At 44.4% G+C, this 17,717-nt stretch overlaps 1 protein-coding gene across 5 annotated transcripts in view; it reads left to right on the top strand.

The window, feature by feature from the left end:
• Positions 1-17,717, top strand: part of LOC144680000 (protein spire homolog 1-like) — a 276,542-nt gene that overhangs the window by 127,416 nt on the left and 131,409 nt on the right. For all 5 annotated transcript variants that reach the window (XM_078541063.1, XM_078541067.1, XM_078541065.1 and 2 more), the window contains one exon: positions 1,927-2,157. In XM_078541063.1, coding sequence (XP_078397189.1) covers positions 1,927-2,157 — 231 coding nt within the window. The remainder of the gene's footprint in view (positions 1-1,926; positions 2,158-17,717) is intronic.

The following is a 17,717-nucleotide window of genomic DNA, read 5'->3' as shown; positions in this document are numbered from 1 at the left end:
AGTGTGTACCATCTACAAGATGCTCTGCAGGAACTCACCAAGCTGCCTTAGGCAGTACCTTCAAATCCACAACCACTATTTTCTCGAAGGACAAGGGCAGCAGACACATGGGAGCACCACCACCTGCAAGTTCCCCTCCAAGCCATTCATCATCCTGACATGGAAATATATCGCCGTTCCTTCACTGTCGCTGGGTCAAAATCCTGGAACTCCCTCCCTAACAGTACTGCGGGTGTACCTACACCAGACAGACTGCAGCGATTCAAGAAGGCAGCTCACCACCACCTTCTCAAGGGCAATTCAGATGGGGAATAAATGCTGGCCTAGCCAGCAACGCCCACATCCCATGAATGAATTTTTAAAAAATTGTTCTTGGGAAGGTGGCGGTGAGCCACCCTCAAGAATCATTGTAGTCCTTGTGGTGTAGGTACACCCACAGTGCTGGTAGGGAGGGAGTTCAGGGATCTTGACCTAGTGACAGTGAAAGGCGAAGATATCGTTCCAAGTCAGGGTAGTGTGTGACTTGGAGGGGGTCTTGCACTTGGTGGTGTTCCCATGTGCCTGCTGCCCTTGTCCTTCTGGGTGGTAGAGATCGTGGGTTTGGAAGGTGCTTTGGTGAGTTGCCACACTGCATCTTGTAGATGGTACTGCTGCCATTGTGTGTCGGTAGTGGAGGGACTGGATGTTTAAGGAACAGAACAAAAGGCAGAGGTGATTAAATACCAGGTCAACTTGTTGGTTTCATAAGGACTTCCCCCAACTCCTTTGAGACAGTGTTCAGAGCCAGGGGCTAAAATGGTTAAATTATGAAGACAGGTTGTATAGACCAGGCATATATTCCCTTGAGTATAAAAGAGTAATGGGTAACCTAATTGAGTTGTTTGAGATGATGAAATGAGTTGATAAGGTAGATCAAGAGAATTTATTTCCTCTTGTGGGGAGACTCTGGAACAAGGAAGTGTAACCTTAAAATTAGAACTAGGCCATTCATGGTTGATATTAGGAAGCACCTCCACACATCAAGGGCAGGATTTCACCGTCGGCGAGCGGGGGCGGGGCCCGCTGGCTGACGCGTAAAATGACGCGGGATGATGTTGGGCAGAACCCCCGATGTCATCCCGCCCCATTTAAATTTTCAGGAAGGTGGGGGCGCAGCAAAATCAGCTGCAGGCCCACCGACCTGTCAATGGTTACTTGAGACCGTTGACAGGATCAATTAAACAATTAAAGGACCTGCCCATCCAACCTTAAGGTTGGCGGGCAGGTAAAAATTGTAATAAAGTTGTTTTGGAAATTATGAACATGTCCCAACTCATGTGACATTGTCACATGAGGGGACCTGTAAGGGATTTATTTTTTCTCTATTTTTAATACTTTTAAAAGTCGAGGCGATCTCCCTGAGGCTGCATTTAGCCTCAGGGAGATGAGTGCGCTCTTTCCTGTGCATGCGCGAAAGAGCACACTCTCGATTTTAGGGGTTCCCCCACCCGCCGCCTGCACAGGGAGTGCATAGCGCTTCCCTGCGGACGTCACGCTGGACGGGCCTTAATTGGCCTGCCCATGAAAAATGGCGGTGCGGCCCCCATCGCCAGCGGCGATCAGGTCTGCTCCCACCCGCGATTGGATCAGCTCCGCCCACCCGACGAACGGAAAATTCAGCCTCACGGGTGGGGGTGGAAATCTGGAATTCTCTTCCCCAAAAAGCCAGTAAGGTCAATTGAAAATTTCAGAACTGAGGTTGATAGATTTTTGTTAGGCATGGGTATTAAGAAATTCAGAACCCAAGGCAGGTAAGATATAGTTCAGCCAAGATCTAATTTATATTTTGGGACAGGCTCGATGTCCTGAATGGTCTAACTTTGTTCCTAGTTTCCAAAAGTTCTTTTGTCATCCCACTAATGTGGATCTTTCATCCCATCTGCGCAGGTGATCGAATCGGTGGGAATTCTTGTTTACAAAGCCCTGGACTGGGGCCTGAAGGACAATGAAGAGCGGGAACTCAGTCCGCCATTGGAACATTTGATTGGCCGCATGACAAATATCCTGGATGAGGGATTGGGGACGGAAGGAAACCTGGACGAAGGGTACGATGCCCAGGACGAAGAGGAAGAGCAGAAAGAGATTATCACCATAAGAAATTTTAGACACGTAATGATGGTGAGTGCTCATTTTATTTTAAGCGATCCTGTCCTGTGTGAAATGTGGACTTTTCTCTTGCGTAGCGGATATTCATTTATTGGAGGGTCATAAACAGGTGTAAAAGCTGTCATCAATGCAACGTAGGCCTATTTACAATCTGGACTGATCTTTTGCTCACTATTTAAATATTGAAGTTGCATGTTGGCCTCAAATTGCTCAGTGTAAAAGAAACAAATGGAATTTGTTACAAAAATGTGTGATGCATTAACGCAGCACAATATAGGATTGGAGGCTGGTGCCATGCTGGGAGAATGACACACAATTTACAGCACAGGGCCAGGCCATTCAGCCCAGCTGATGTACATGCTCCACCTGAGCCTCCTCTCATTGTATCTCCGCCTACTCCATCGACATAACCTTCTATTTATTTCACCCTTATGTGTTTATCTGGCTTCCTTTTAAATGTATCCATGCTAGTTGCCTTTTTGTTCCACATTCTTACCACTCTCTGGATAAAGAAGTTTTTTTTTAATTCCTTAGTGGATTTATTAGTGACTATCTTGTATTCACAAACCCTGGATTTGGATTCTTCCCCAAGTTTCCAAATTTGAAAGACAAGGCACCCAGATGGTTAACGTGTTAACCAAAACCCCCTTCCCCCAGAGGCTAAATAATGAAGTGATTTTGTTTTATAGCTTGTGTGATTATTCAGAAATGCACCTCTCAAAGGATTGGGAGAAGGAGGAGAGATAAGATTTCACCAAGGCGAGTAAGGTTGAAGGAGAGGAAGAGGTCGAGCAGATTGACATTAAGCATTAAGAAAACTAAACCTAATTCTAAATGCAGGACTAAGGCATTCCATTAGTTAACCCGTGGAAATAGCTAAATGATTGTTGGATGTAAGCACAGCCTGGAATATTCTGAAAGCACTACTCCAGCACGCATTCATCCTTTCTGTGTTCAGTGTATCTGATATCTTACAGATGTAACATTTATTTTTAACTAGCAACAGCTCTGCGTGGGAGGTCTTGTGGCGCAGTGGGTAGTATCCCTGCCTCTGAGCCAGAAGCTCTGGGTTCAAGACCCACTCCGGGAGTTGACAGCCATGGGAGGCGTGTTCATAACACGGCAAAGCAGAATGTATCATTTTGTAAATCCTTCCAACACATGGCAGGCGGTAAGATTGGGAGAGATTCCTGGTCAGCCATGTGATGGAAAGTATGTTGGACCCTCTACCATCGCCATCCATAGCTCCAGAATACAACATGCATGTAAAAGTAAATGTTGCTACAGCAACGTGGACTCTGAGTAATCTGAAAGACACCACCACCACATCTCTACATGTTGTAACACAGTTTATTTCGATAAGACAAGCTCCAGTGCACTAATGAGTTCCGCGCATTCCCATTTTACAGATTTCCTCTTTGCTTAATCCTGATCCAAGTATTAAAGCTCCCCTGTCTGTGTTTTAATTTTTCAGCGTACTGGAAACCATCGATCACCATTTGCACACGAGCAGTTTTGATTAAATGATTGTCTAGTGTATCGATGAGTTTTGATACTGTACTGATTAATGTGCAGCGTGACTGATTTAGATGTGAAGGAGAGGGGATTGTTTCCAGCTGAGTCACCAGCAGCTGGCGTGCATGCAGGTTGTCAACCGCTTAAACTGCCGTTAGTTAATCGACAGTTTAATTGCAAGAATTGTGCGGCTGCAATCTGCGGAGACTATTTTTGTCACATCCTTAGAGTAAATTAGACAGCATCATTCTTGTAAAATGTATAATAGGGTGTGTTAACTAATAAATAGAACACACAATAATTTCATTGCTTCTCGTGATTTGCTCTCTTTAGGGAGAATATTCTGCTTCCGTCTATCGGACATCAGGCAGATTTGGGATGGTGAGGCACAGTAATTTGGGTGGAAAGACAAAATCAGTGAGAGTTTGGTTGATAGGTTAATCAGGGAGAAAGAAAAGAAACAGCTTGCATTTATATAGTACCTTTCACAGCCCCAGGGACCTCTCGATGCACCTTACGGTGAATTAAGTTGAAATGTAGTAACATAGGAAACGTCAGAATCAATCTGCACACAGCACGGTCCCACAAATGGTGATGAGGTAATGACCTGATAATCTTTTTTTTTTCCTGGGTGATGTTGGTTGGGGGATAAGCATTTGGCAGGAGAAATCTGCCGTTCTTCTTCAAAATAGTGCCATGGGATATTTTACATCCACCTGAAAGGGTGGCTGGGGCTTCGGTTTAACATCTCATCTGAAAGACATTGCTTCCGATGGCACTCCCTCATTACTGTCCTGAAGTGTCAGCCTAGAATATGTGCATAAATCTGTTTAATCTGTTGGCTCCATAATTTCATTGGATCGAGGGTGAGGTAAATGTGATGAAGGAGGCTGAAATGCTGGCAGAAAAGTGAGTATCCGCAACAAAGTTCAGCTCCTCAGCACCTTCAGAGCTCTACAAATCCTGAACTAACCTGTTGCTGACGTATCCAACTGTGTTCATAATGTGGCCACTGTTGGGAGGCCGAACCAATTTGCACACAGCAAGGTCCCAACAACAGCAATGAAATAAGTGTCCAGACCACCTGCTGATTGAGGGATAAATCCTGGCTGAGACATCGATCAAAGTCACCTGGTCTTCTTTGAAAAGTGTTATGGGATCTTTTACACTCACTTGAGAAGACAGATAGGGCCTTGGTTTTAAAAAAAAAAATGACACCACTGCCAGTTCAGAATTCCCTCGGTACTGGACAGAAGAATCAGAGCCTAGAGGATGCTCCCAAGTCTCTGGAGTCATTACTTGAGCGAACAAAGTTCTGACTGAGGGGCATGAGGCTGACACCTACATTTATGGTCGGTGTTCACGGGGTCAAAGTATAAAGGAGGGTTTTATTTATTCACAGGGTGTGACCGTAACTGGCAAGGCCAACATTTATTGCCCGTCCCCAATTGCCCTTGAGAAGATTGGGATAAGACACTTCCTTGAACCCCGGCCAGTGGTTTGGTGCAACTAAGTGGCTTGTCAATCCATTTCAGAGTCAACCACAGTGGGGAGTCACATATAGATGAGATTGGGTAAGGAAACACATTTCCTTTCCTAAAACACATTAGTGAACCAAATAAGTTTTTCTGACAATCCAGTCGTTTCATGACAACCACTAGTGATATGAGCTTTTTAACTTAGATTTATTTAATTAACCAAATTTAAACTCCTCAGCCCTGATGGTGAGATTTTAATTTATGTCACCAAATTGTTAGTCCAGGTCTCTGGATTATAATCAGTAACATAACCACTCTGGTGCTATGCTCCTTAGGATGTTTGGGTTAAGACCTCCAGGGCAGATAGGTATCCCTAGAATCCCTTTCTTCATCTTTCTTCATTTGCCTCCAAAAATATATTCATGATCAAATGCTGAAAGACATACCACTTTTGACAATCTGATTCTAAATTGTAGCAGTTGATCTTTGGAGAGAATACTTCCTGAAAGACCATGACTGGCCTTTAATGCTCAATATATATTGCTAGACTTTGCAAATGACAGAAATCAGTCTCAAGAGCTTAAGAAATAGGAACAGGAGTAGGCCATAGAGCCCCCTCGAGTCTGCTCTGCCATTCAACAAGGTCATGGCTGACCTGATCTTTTATTCTACTCCATTTTCCTGCCTGCTTCCCATAATTTTCGACTGCCTTATAATTCAAGAATCTGTTTGTCTTAACCTTGAATATGTCCAATGATAACCTCCACAGCTCTGTGTGGTAGAGTCCCTCTACGAGAAGAAATTCCTCCTCACCTCCGCCTTAAATGGGATACCCCCTTATTTTGAAACTGTGCCCCCTAGTTCTAGCTTCCCCCATGAGGGGCAACATTCTTTCAGCATCTACCTTGTGAAGCCCATTTCAGAATCTTATGTGTTTCAATAAGATCGCTTCTCATTCTTCTAAACTGCGTTGAGCGTAGGCCCACCCTGCTCAACCTTCCCTCAAATGACATTAAGAATAGGAAATAAGAGGTGATCCAATTTACATGCATTGATGAAGATGTGCAAGGGAATGGTCTGCAGATTTAAAACACCTCATGGGAAATAGTGCGGTGTATGATTGCAGCTGGTGAAATGCTTGTTCCAATTCCAGATTTGATTTGTCTGAATCCTTCAGGACAGGAACCATCCCACCCGCTGGAACACCTGCCCCAAATATGGATGAGATAAAATGAACAATACCGCATCTTAAATCAATCAGATCATCGTGTTCAATGTTCCTGGTATCTCAGTGTTAATGTCACTCTTCCTGACACACGTTGTAACTTGCCTTTTAATAATAAAAACAGAAAATGCTGAAAAGACTTGATCAATAGATCAAGCAGAATCTGTGGAGAGAAGCAGAGTTAACAGCTCGAGATGAGTTTGGTGGCAGGTGGTGTATGGTTATATGTTGTCCCATGAAGAGGTCTAGAAGCTTGTGTGGTTGAACAATAACTATTTATTCATAGCACATAACTATATACATATATGCAGGATGCAGTCCTGACTAGGTGTTATCTTCGAGCTGATTTCCGCCAGACTCAGTTCTATACTCTACTACCCCCATGTGACTCTCTACTTCATAATGTAGGCGGTACTGTTTTCCCAGCCCCACATTAACCCTGACAAGTCCTGAACGCCCTAATACAGAGGGGCATTTAATTGGGCAGGAGAACAGCAGGGTCCCTGCCACCTAGCTCCCCCCCCACCCCCCCCCCCCTCTTCCTGTCCTGCCGCCAGTTGAGACCCTTCAGTGGGCAGTTAATGCCCACTTAAGGGCCTCATCCTGAGCAGCTGGGTATTCACTCAGTGGTGGGTGGGGAACTCGCCGTGCGGAAAGCCTGAAAAGCAAACCCTGTCAGGTTTACTCACGGGTGCTGGGGTGGGGGGAGGTGCCCTCCTTGCCAGGCACTCTGTGCCTGATCGAGGGACTCTACATCGGGAAGGGCGGTAGGGGAGGATGAAGGTGGGGAAGCTGAGACCGGCCCTCTGCTCTTGGTACTGACCTCCTTCCTTCCCCCCCCCCCCGCCCCCCCCCCCCTTCCCCTGTGACTCCCTCTTCCCACTATCACTCAACAGTGGCCTGTGGCCTGGGTCCCTTGGTGATCCTGGGCACCGGGCCCGTACATTATCGGCAGCCACCACCTCTTCTCATGTGGTGCTGCTGAGTTAGCCGAGGCCAGCAGCTCTTGGTAAGCGGGATTTTCACCCCTGAGGTCCTTGGTCTCAGGAAAGATCCAATTTAGTGCCTGGTGGGCACCTAATGAAGCAGGCCTTCCGAAAAGCAGGCAATGTGGCATTCCCACCCGGCCCCGTCACATACATTAGATACCGCTCAATATTTCAGATTGATGTCCCTTCAAGCATACGTTCATTTCCCCCATTTTGCTGATTAAAAGTGCGTAAAGAAAATGAAAATATTCCACAATAATGATTTTTAATATCTCTATTGTTTTTCTCCTAGGTTGCTTGCAGCAGTCTCTGGGAGATTAATTTTTAATTCCTAGACAATCCTGAAAGGTTGGCAACCTTAGCATTAATGATTTGTGGGGTTGACATAATTTTTTTCAATCATTGAAGCCCATTTTCAAACTTCAGTCAATTAAGCTTAATTTACTGGGAACTTGATACCGCACCTTCCATACAGTACTTAGGGTATATAAATTTAAGGTTCAAAGTTTGTTTTCATATTTTTTTTATTATTACATGGAGCAGGATTGAAGCCTTTCTTGCTAGGCCGCAAGAAAAACAGCACTGACTTGTCGTTCCAGTAATCCCCTGGAGATTGTATGTATGGCTTTCGACTGGTGGGAACAGATGACCGAGAAAACTAAAGGTCACAATCACAGTAGGGGGAAGGGAGGACGGTAGCCTGGTTGCTATGGCAACTCTGCATTTTTCATGTATAGAGAAAAGGCGCTAAAACCTTTTTATTAAATTCAGTAGCACAGAAAGCTGCAGGAGTCATTTCATCATTTTTTTTAATACATCCTTCATCGTTCAGTTTGTTGCTGGAGATTTTTTTAACAATAGATTGCGAGCTGGGTTTCATGGAGATCTTGTAGTTGATGAAAAGTTGATTATAATGAGCATATGCCATAGCTTTATATCTGGTGTTCAGAATATCGTGGCTGTAAATTGACAATTGCCTATTGCAGTTCGCAATGTGTGAGATGTGGAGTAAGCCCCATCGTAGATTGGAGGATAGAGGTTCCTCTTACCTCTGAGGTAAATATTATTCAAAATTATGTACATCATTACTCTCAGCTTTGATGTGATCTAAAATTTAATCTGATCCCATATAAGTGCCAGAATACTCAAATTGGATATTTGCCAGTTGGATTTTGGTTTATCTGAAAATTGGCAGGGCGTGTAGGGGTGAAAGTATTGGAATCACCTTAAAGGGCCTGGGTTTTGTGATGGTGGGAGGTCAGCTAGTGGGGAGCTAAAAAGATGCTTTGGACAGGTAAGCTAAGGTGGACCAGATGGCCTGCAGCATCTGGCAACAAGGAAATTTTTGACATCCCAGCGACTGTTCTCAATCATTGCGGCTGTGACAATCCTGTTTGAACTCAGCTGTGATCATTGCCAGGTTAGGCTGGAGGTATTCACTCTTGGTGTGAATGAAAGAGTGAAAATATGGAACTTTTTACCACATAGTGTGGGTGAGGCAAATAGCATAGATGCCTTTAAGGGGTTTCTAGATGAGCACAAGCCAGGAGTGTGATGAAATACTCTCCACTTGCCTGGATGAGTGTAGCTCCAACAACATTCAAGAAGCTCGACACCATCCAGGACAAAGCAGCCTGTTTGATTGCCACCCCCATCCGCCATCTCAAATATTCACACCCTCACCACTGGCTCGCAGTTTATACCATCTACAAGATGTACTGCAGCAACTTGCCAAGGGTCCTTCAACAGCACCTTCCAAACCCACAAACTCGACCACCTAGAAGGACAAGGGTTGCCAGTGCATAGGAACACCACCACCTGCAAGTGCCCCTCCAAGTCACACATCATCTTGATTTGGAACTATATCGCCATTCTTTCATTGTCACAAGGTCAAAACGCTGGAACTCCCTTATGGACAGCACTGTGGGTGTACCTACGCCACATGAACCACAGCGATTCAAGGAGGTGGCTCACCACCACCTTCTCAAGGGCAATTAGGAATGGGCAGTAAATATTGGCCTGCCCAGCAACACTCAAATTCCAAGATCGAATGATAAAAATTTAAGATGAGGGAGAAGGGAATAGAATGAAATGCTGATAGGGTTAGATGAAGTGGCTCAATTAAAATCAGGGATGCTCAAGAGGCTGGAATTAGAGGAGCACAGTTATGTTGGAGGATTATAGGGCTGGAGGAAATTACAGAGATAGGAAGCGGCAAGGCCATGAAGGAATTTGAAAACAAAGATGAGAATTTTAAAATCGATCCACTTCCTGCGAACAAATAAAAAATAAATTATATCACATGGCGCACAATCTATTATTCTGTTGCGGAGGTTAAGTGTTGACCCTATTAGTGTGTTCAACATGCAAACCGTCAGGTAGATGTGTTAAAATGTATAAGTGGATTTAAAAGCCTGAGATAAATAACCTGTGTGAATTAGGAGCCGATGACAGCAGAAAGCTCATGCCCTATGTCCCCCTTAGGGCTGCAATGTCTCATTTAGGTTAGGTAAATACTGGAGGAGTTCATTTGCAGGTTCTTTGCTATTCTAAACCCTGGAGTTTTTTTCTTGAGAAGGTCAATTAAAATTAGAATTGTACCCCGAGTATTTTTTTTCACCCGGAGAGGTCCTTTCTCCTCTTCCAAATGGCTTGTTTTCTTTATATATTTTATAGTTTCTGATAGGGATGGTCCATGTCCTTCAACCCTTTCTGCACACTAGTTTCTACTAATCTCTCCCTTTATTCTTTTGTTGGTGATCTTAATTATTTTACTCTAGAAAAGAGGGCTGAGGGGTGATCTGGTAAATGTCTTTAATAGGGTAGGTGTAGAGAAGATGAATCCGCTTGCTGGCGAGAACAAAATTAGAGGCCATAAATTGGTCACTAATAAACCCAATTTAGAGAGAAACTTCTTAGAAACAAATATCTTAGATGCACTTAAGAGGAAGCACATGATAAGCGCATGAGGGAGGAAGGAATGGAAGGTAATGCTTGTAGGGTTTGATGAATTATGGTGGGAGGAGGTTCGTGTGGAGCATAAACACTGGCATAGACTAGTTGGGCCGTAGGGCCTGTTTCTGTAACGTAGGGCAGAATTTTAACCATGGCATGCCGTTCCTGACCGGAAATGGTCACTACTGCAACTCTCTTGTTGCTTCCTGGTACCCATGTGATTCTAAGTAGAAGTTAAAGTGCTGGTGGCTTGCAGGAGAGACACGTGCGATCATGCAGCGGGGGTAACTTTTCATTGGTGAAAAAACCCACCCTCAGGCAACAATACAGCAAGTACGGGCGGGCTATAAAAAAAAGCCTCCTGGCCAAACAGGGAGGCTCTGCATCACGGCCACAACTTTCCTATTCACCTCCGTTCAACAGTACTTTGTTCCATTTCACGTTGCGCTCCCTCATCACCAATAGACCCCCTCAAAATTCTCCCCATCATTCCCCCCTTTACTGTTCTTTATTGCCCTGGGACCCCCACCCCTGCCCCCCCTCTCCCCCCCCCACCAACCCCGCTACCCTCGGCCCCCTTGCGTCCACACCCCTTCACCTGGATCTTCAACTGGAGATGTCTGATCTTAGACAGACAGCCCCACGGTTCCGCAATGCCTCCTGCAGGCCATCAAGGAAAGGCATGAGGTATTTTTTTTCCTCCGGAGGGCATCAGAAGACCCCCCCCACCTGGCCATGGCGGCCTTGACAGAAGTGGCAAAGGACATAGGTTTAGAGGTGGCTCTGCAAGGGAGGATGGCAAGGGGAGTTTAACAGCCCAGAAAGGCAATGGAGTTCTGGCGATGTGACAGTGGTCATGTAGGTGCCTCACTCTTGGGCAAACTGTGTACATAAGGTTGTCCCTGGTATCCCATGCACGTCTCTCTATGGAGCTGGCATCCAGTAAAGAGTCATTAATATTCATGGCCTCCTCCTCTGGCTCATACAGTTCATCCTGCTCTGAGGAGGAGCTTTGCTGGAGTGGTTGAGGAAAATAGCTTAGATACATTTAAGGAGAAGCTAGATAAATACGCAAGGGAGAAAGGAATAGAAGGTTATGTAGGGAGGGTGAAATGAACTAGGGTGGGTGGAACAAAAACAAAAATAGCTGGCAAAACTCAGCAGGTCTGACAGTAGCTGCGGAGAGGAACACAGTCAATATTTCGAGTCCGTATGACTGTTCATCAGAACTAAGGAAAAATAGAAATGAGGTGAAATATAAGCTGGTTGAGGGGGGTGAGACAGGTAGAGCTGGATAGAGGGCCAGTGATAGGTGGAGATAACCAAAAGATGTCATAGACAAAAGGACAAAGAGTTGTTGAAGGTGGTGATATTATCTAAGGAATGTGTTAATTAAGGGTAGAAAGCAGGACAAGCAAGGTACAGATAGCCCTAGTGGGGGTGGGGGTGGGGTGGGGTGAAGGGAAGGGATCGAAATAGGCTAAAAGGTAGAGATAAAACAATGGATGGAAATACATTTAAAAATAATGGAAATAGTCACTTGCTTGCCCTGCTTGCTACCCTTAATGTCCCCATTAGCACATTCCTTAGATAATATCACCACCGTCAACACCCCTTTGTCGTTTTGTCTATGACATCTTTGGCAATCTCTTCTTTGCCTCCACCTATCACTGGCCCTCTATCCAGCTCTACCTGTCCCACCCCCCTCTACCAACTTATATTTCACCTCATTTCTATTTTTCCTTAGTTCTGATGAACAGTCATACGGACTCGAAATATTGACTGTATTCCTCTCCACAGATACTGTCAGACCTGCTGAGTTTTGCCAGCTATTTTTGTTTTTGTTTCAGATTTCCAGCATCCGCAGTATTTTGCTTTTATCTTAGGGTGGGTGGAGTTTGTGTGGCGTATAAACACCAACATAGACCAGTTGAGCTGAATGGCCCTGTTCCTCTGCTGTAAATGCAATGGAATTGGGCGTAACATTAACTGAGCAGTGATGACGATGGGGAGGGAGATGGTGTTGAAGGACCAACTGTTGGAGCAATGTTTCTAAAGCGCGCAACCTTTGCTAACTGGGATGTGTTCAGAGAAATTTGCCTTGTGAAAACACTATGAATGTTTCAAATCACCTTTATCTGCAGTCTTCTTCATCTTTCAGAAAGACTTGTCCAGCCAAAGTTCTATCTGCCTGTTCCAGTGGTTCATACAAACAATCGAATTAGGAATGGGAGTAGGAGTAGGCTATTCAGCCCGTTGAGTTTGGTCCGCCATTCAGTTTGATCATGGCTGATCATCTACCTCAATGTCACTTTCTCACACTATCCCCATATCCCTTGATGCCATTAGTATCCAGAAGTCTATCGATTTCTATCTTGAACATGCTCAATGATTGAGCTTCTACAGCCCTCTGGGGTGGAGAATTCCAAAAATTCACCACCCTCTGAATGAAGAAATTCCTCCTAATCTTAGTCTTAAATGACCTACCCCTTATTCTGAAACTGTTTCCCCTGTTTCTAGACTCACCAGCCAGGGGATGCATCAACCCTGTCACGCCCTCTAAGAATTTTGTAAGTCTCAATGAGATCATCTCTCATTCTTCGAAATCCTAGGGAATACAGGCCCAGTTTCCTCAATCTCGCCTCATAAGACAGTCCCACCATCACAGGGATTAGTCTGGTGAACCTTTGTTGCACTCCCCCTATGGCAAGTATGTCCTTCCTTAGATAAGGAGACCAGAACTGTACACAGTACTCCAGGTGCGGTCTTACCAAGGCTATATACAATTGCAGCAAGACATTTTTGCTTCTATACTCAAATCCCTTTGTGATGAAGGCTAACACACACCAGTTGCCTTCCTAATTGCTTGCTGCACCTCCATGCTAACTTTTAGTGACTCATGAACAAGGACACCCAGGTCCCTTTGGACACCCGCACTTCCCACCCTCTCAGCATTTGAGAAATATTCTGCTTTGCTGTTTTTTCTACCAAAGTGGATAACTTCAGACTTGTTGACTTTATATTCTATCTGCTATGTTCTTGCCTATTCACTTAGCCTGCCCAAGTCCTATTGAAGCCTCCTTGCATTCTCCTCACAACTTACATTCCCACTTAGTTTTGTGTCATCAGCAAACTTGGAAATGTTATAATTGGTCCTCACACCCAAATCATTGATATAGATTGTGAACATCTGTGGCCCCAGTACTGATCCTTGTGGTACTCCACAAGTAACAGCCTGCCATCTTGAGAATAACTCGTTTATTCCTATTCTCTGTTTTCTGTCAGTTAACCAATTCTCAATCCATACCAGTATATTACTTCCAATCCCATGTGGTCTAATTTTGTTTACTAACCTCCTGTGTGGAACTTTATGGAAATCCTTCTGAAAATCCAAATACACCACATCCACTGGTTCTCCTTTGCCAATGCTACAAGTAACATCCTCAAAAAAACTCGCAACAAATTTGTCAAACATGATATCCCTTTCATAAAACCATGCTGACTTTACCCAATTATTTTCATTATTTTATTATTTTCCCAGTGTCTCGTTATCACATCCTTTATAATTGATTCTAACATTTTCCCTACTACTGATGTCAGGCTAACGGGTCTGCAGTTTTCCATTTACTCTCTCCCTCCCTTCTTAAATAGTGGGGTTACATTTGCTACTTTCCAGTCTGCAGGAGCCTTTTCAGAATTCATAGAGTTTTGAAAGATAACTACCAATGCATCCACTATCTCTCTATCCACCTCCTTCAAAACTCTGGGATGCAGCTCATCTAATCCAGGGGATTTATCAACCTTCAATCCAAGTAATTTTTCGAGTACTACCTCGTTTATTAATACTAATTTCTTTCAGTTCCTCATTTTCACAGTCCCCTTGGTTCCCTGGTATTTCTGGGAGATTTTCTGTATCTTCCCCCATGAAGACAGACACAAAGTGACTGTTGAGTTTCTCCGCCATTTCCCTATTCTCCATTATAAATTCCCCTGTCTCCGCCAGTAATGGACACATTTGTCCTTGCTAATCCTTTCCTTTTCATATACCTAAATAAGCGTTTACAGTCCGCCTTAATGTTTCTCACTAGCTCACATTCATATTCTCTTTTCCCTTTCTTTATTAGCTTCTTTGTCCTCCTTTTCTGGACTATAAATTGCTCCCAATCCTCAAGTTTAACACTTTTTCTGGCAATCTTATAAACTACTTCCTTTGATTTGATGCAATCTTTAACTACTTTTGTTAGCCACAGTTGATTCACCTTTCCTGTTGGCTTTTGTGTCTTAGAGGAATGTATATTAGACCGCGTAATACTTTAAAAAATACTAGCCATTGCCTGTCTACCGTCAAATCTTTTAGCGTATTTTCCCAATCCACCATAGCCAATTTCCCCCTCATACCTTCATAGTTTCCTTTGTTCAGATTTAAGACTTTAGTTTCAGAATGAAGAATATCACTTTCATTAGGGGCAGGGGTAGACCATTTATACCCTCAAACCTTTCCACCATTCACTGGGGTGGGGGTGGGGGTGGGGGAGGGGCGGTGACATAGTGGTATTATCTCTGGACTAGTATTCCAGAGACCCAGGGTAATTCTCTGGGGACCTGGGTTCAAATCCCACGGCAGATGGTGAAATTTGAATCCAATAAAAATCTGGAATTAAAAGTCTGATCATGACCACGAAACCATTGTTGAGTGTTGTAAAAACCCATCTGGTTCACTAATCCCCTTTGGGAAAGGAAATCTGCTGTCCTTACCTGGCCTGGCCTACATGTGACTCCAGACCCTTAAAAATGCCCTCTGAATGAGGGCAAGTAGGGATGGGCAATAAATGCTGGTCAAGCCAGTGCCACCCATATCCAATGAATAAGAAAAATAGGATCACGGCTGATCTAATTGTGGCCTCAACTCCACCTTCCTGATATCCTTTGACTCCCTTGTTAGTTAAGAATCTACCTCTGCCTTAAAAATATTCAATGACCCTCCATCTGCACCGTGTTCCACCGTCTCTCATGAATTCCTTATTGGGTTTATTATTGACTATTTCATATTTATGACCCCCTAGCTTTGGACTCCTTCACAAGTGGAAACATTTTTCCTCCACACCTACCTTATTGAACCCCCATCTATCCAGGACCATTACCTTCTGAGGGCAGCTAAACTTGGTCTTGCTCTCATCTTTCAGAACAAATTTAAAAAGAAAACCCAATTTGGCATTACTGTAGGTATAATGTTGACTAAGGTTTGGACCTGAAGTCTGGGCTGAAGACGTACACCAGTGTGAATTTCTCTCTGCTCTGCTCCCAAAGAGCTGCAAAAAATGGCTGCCGTGCAGAAGCAAACTGGGTGGCATTCTGCCCCTGAACAGCATTGTGCTCAAAGTTCCTCTTACAACTTTGCTGGTACCTACACCTGACTGCATTTAAACAGGGCACAGATTCGATTTTCCCTAATGACTTCACATAGACATCTGGAGCAGTCTGTTACCAGAGAAACCTGACACTGTCGCTTCCCAGCCAGTCTTAAGGCTGGCATTGCCAAAAAAATAAGCCTTGGGAAAGTAACACAAAGTTAATGAAGCAACAGCTGAACCCACTTTCCTGGCTCCAACGTGATACAGAAACAAATGCGTTTATATAGCGCCTTTAGTGCACATCTCGAGGTACATCACAGGATTGTTATCAGACAAAATTTGACCCTAGCCACATGAGTAAGATATTAAGACAGCCAACCAAAAGCTTGGGTCAAAGAGGTAGGTTTTAAGAAGCGTCTTAAAGGAGGAGAAGCGGTAGTGAGGCAGAGAGGTTTAGGGAGGGAATTCCAGAGCTTAGGCCCAGGCAGCTAAAAGCATGGCCACCAATGGTGGAGCAAAGAGAATCAAAGATGGGCAAGGAGCCAGAATTGGAGGATCAAATTTTAGTAGTGGCTTCTGCCCAAGCCTTCTCCTGCATCAATCACCCAGTATTGCTAATTCAAACAACGCCCATGTTTTCACAATTTGAGCTGCAATAAGTAGTCTATTCCTCAAACAGTACAGAAACCTTTCCCTTATTGAAATGTACTTGCTGCTGCTACTGACGTAAAAGAAAATTATATTGCAACTGCAATACAGCCAGGCGCCTGACTTGCTCTTGGCATTGGCACTGCCAAACCACCTGGAGCTTATTTTATCCGTAACATTTTAATTTTCCAAACCGTTTTAACAGCTGAGGTGAACTTTGGTGGTACAGTGAAAGCCATTGCACAAGTTCCCCAAATCTCTAACCTGACAATCCTCTTCTCTGTGGTGCCCCCATGTGTTCCACAGATGCATGTTTGGGTGCTGGGCTTTCAGTGCCCACAGCATGTGGTTCTGGTGCAGTCTGCCCACATTGCTTCTGGACTGTGCCAAGAGATGAAGATTGCTCCCCCCCTTGTACAAAATGAAGTGAAACAAAACTAGTACAGGCTGCCTGAGCGTACAGGAGCAGTGAGGTGTAGTTTCAGAGCACTTCATGCTGTGAGTGGCGTAGCACAGGACTACATGTGTTGCCTTTCAATTGCTGCATAATGGGGTCTAAATGTAACATGGTTGAGTCCTTTTTAGGGGCTTAAGACGTGTGTAGTGATAGCCAGTTTTGGGGGGCGGAAGCCTGCGTCACATCTGTATGGGTGTTTGGGCCACGGCTAACTTAGCTGGAACCCTGGTGTAGGGAGAAAGGACTCTTAGATGTTTTTGAGAGGGATTGAGAAATGAAAAGTTGTACTTGCCTTTGCTACCCATGTGAAGTCATTGAAGTGCTTCCTGCACACTCTTGAGTGTGAAGCAACTGCTGTCGAAAATCTCAGTGATCTCTCTGGGGAGTGGTCCGTGTAAGAAAGTTGTGCTTCACCTCCCACACTTAAGCACGAATCTAGACTGAAACACCAGTGCAGTACCGAGGGAGTGCTGCATTGCGGAGGTGCTGTCTTAAAGCTACATTTAAATTGTTCCCTGTAAATGAGAAATGGCAGCCTTGAACACGCTACATGCTATCTCACCACGCTCCAGCCCTTTGATTCAAACCTGGAGGATTTGAAAAGGGGAAAGTCGTACAAGTTCCACTTCTCCGTCTGTTAATGTGCAATCTGATTCAGAGAAAGGGAGAATGTTCAAAGTAAACTAGTGGCGACAGTCATAAAAACATAGAGAATGCAAGTGTTTTGCCACTGGCGCACATCACTGAAATGAAACAGAACGGATAGAATGTCTTTTCGAACTTGCATGTTTGTCAACTGCTGAAAATGAAATCCTGCCTGTCCTCTCAGGCAAAATGTTAAATATCCCATTACAATATTTTGGAAAAGGGCGGGGCAGTTCTCCCTGGCGTTGTAGCCAATGTTTATCCTTCAACCAGCATCATTGAAACAGATTATCTGATCATTATCACACT

Source organism: Cetorhinus maximus, chromosome 4, assembly GCF_964194155.1.
Source record: "Cetorhinus maximus chromosome 4, sCetMax3.hap1.1, whole genome shotgun sequence".
Classification (NCBI taxonomy): Eukaryota; Metazoa; Chordata; class Chondrichthyes; order Lamniformes; family Cetorhinidae; genus Cetorhinus; species Cetorhinus maximus.
The sequence above is the reverse complement of the archived record's forward strand: the minus strand, read 5'-3'. Positions and strand labels throughout refer to the sequence as shown.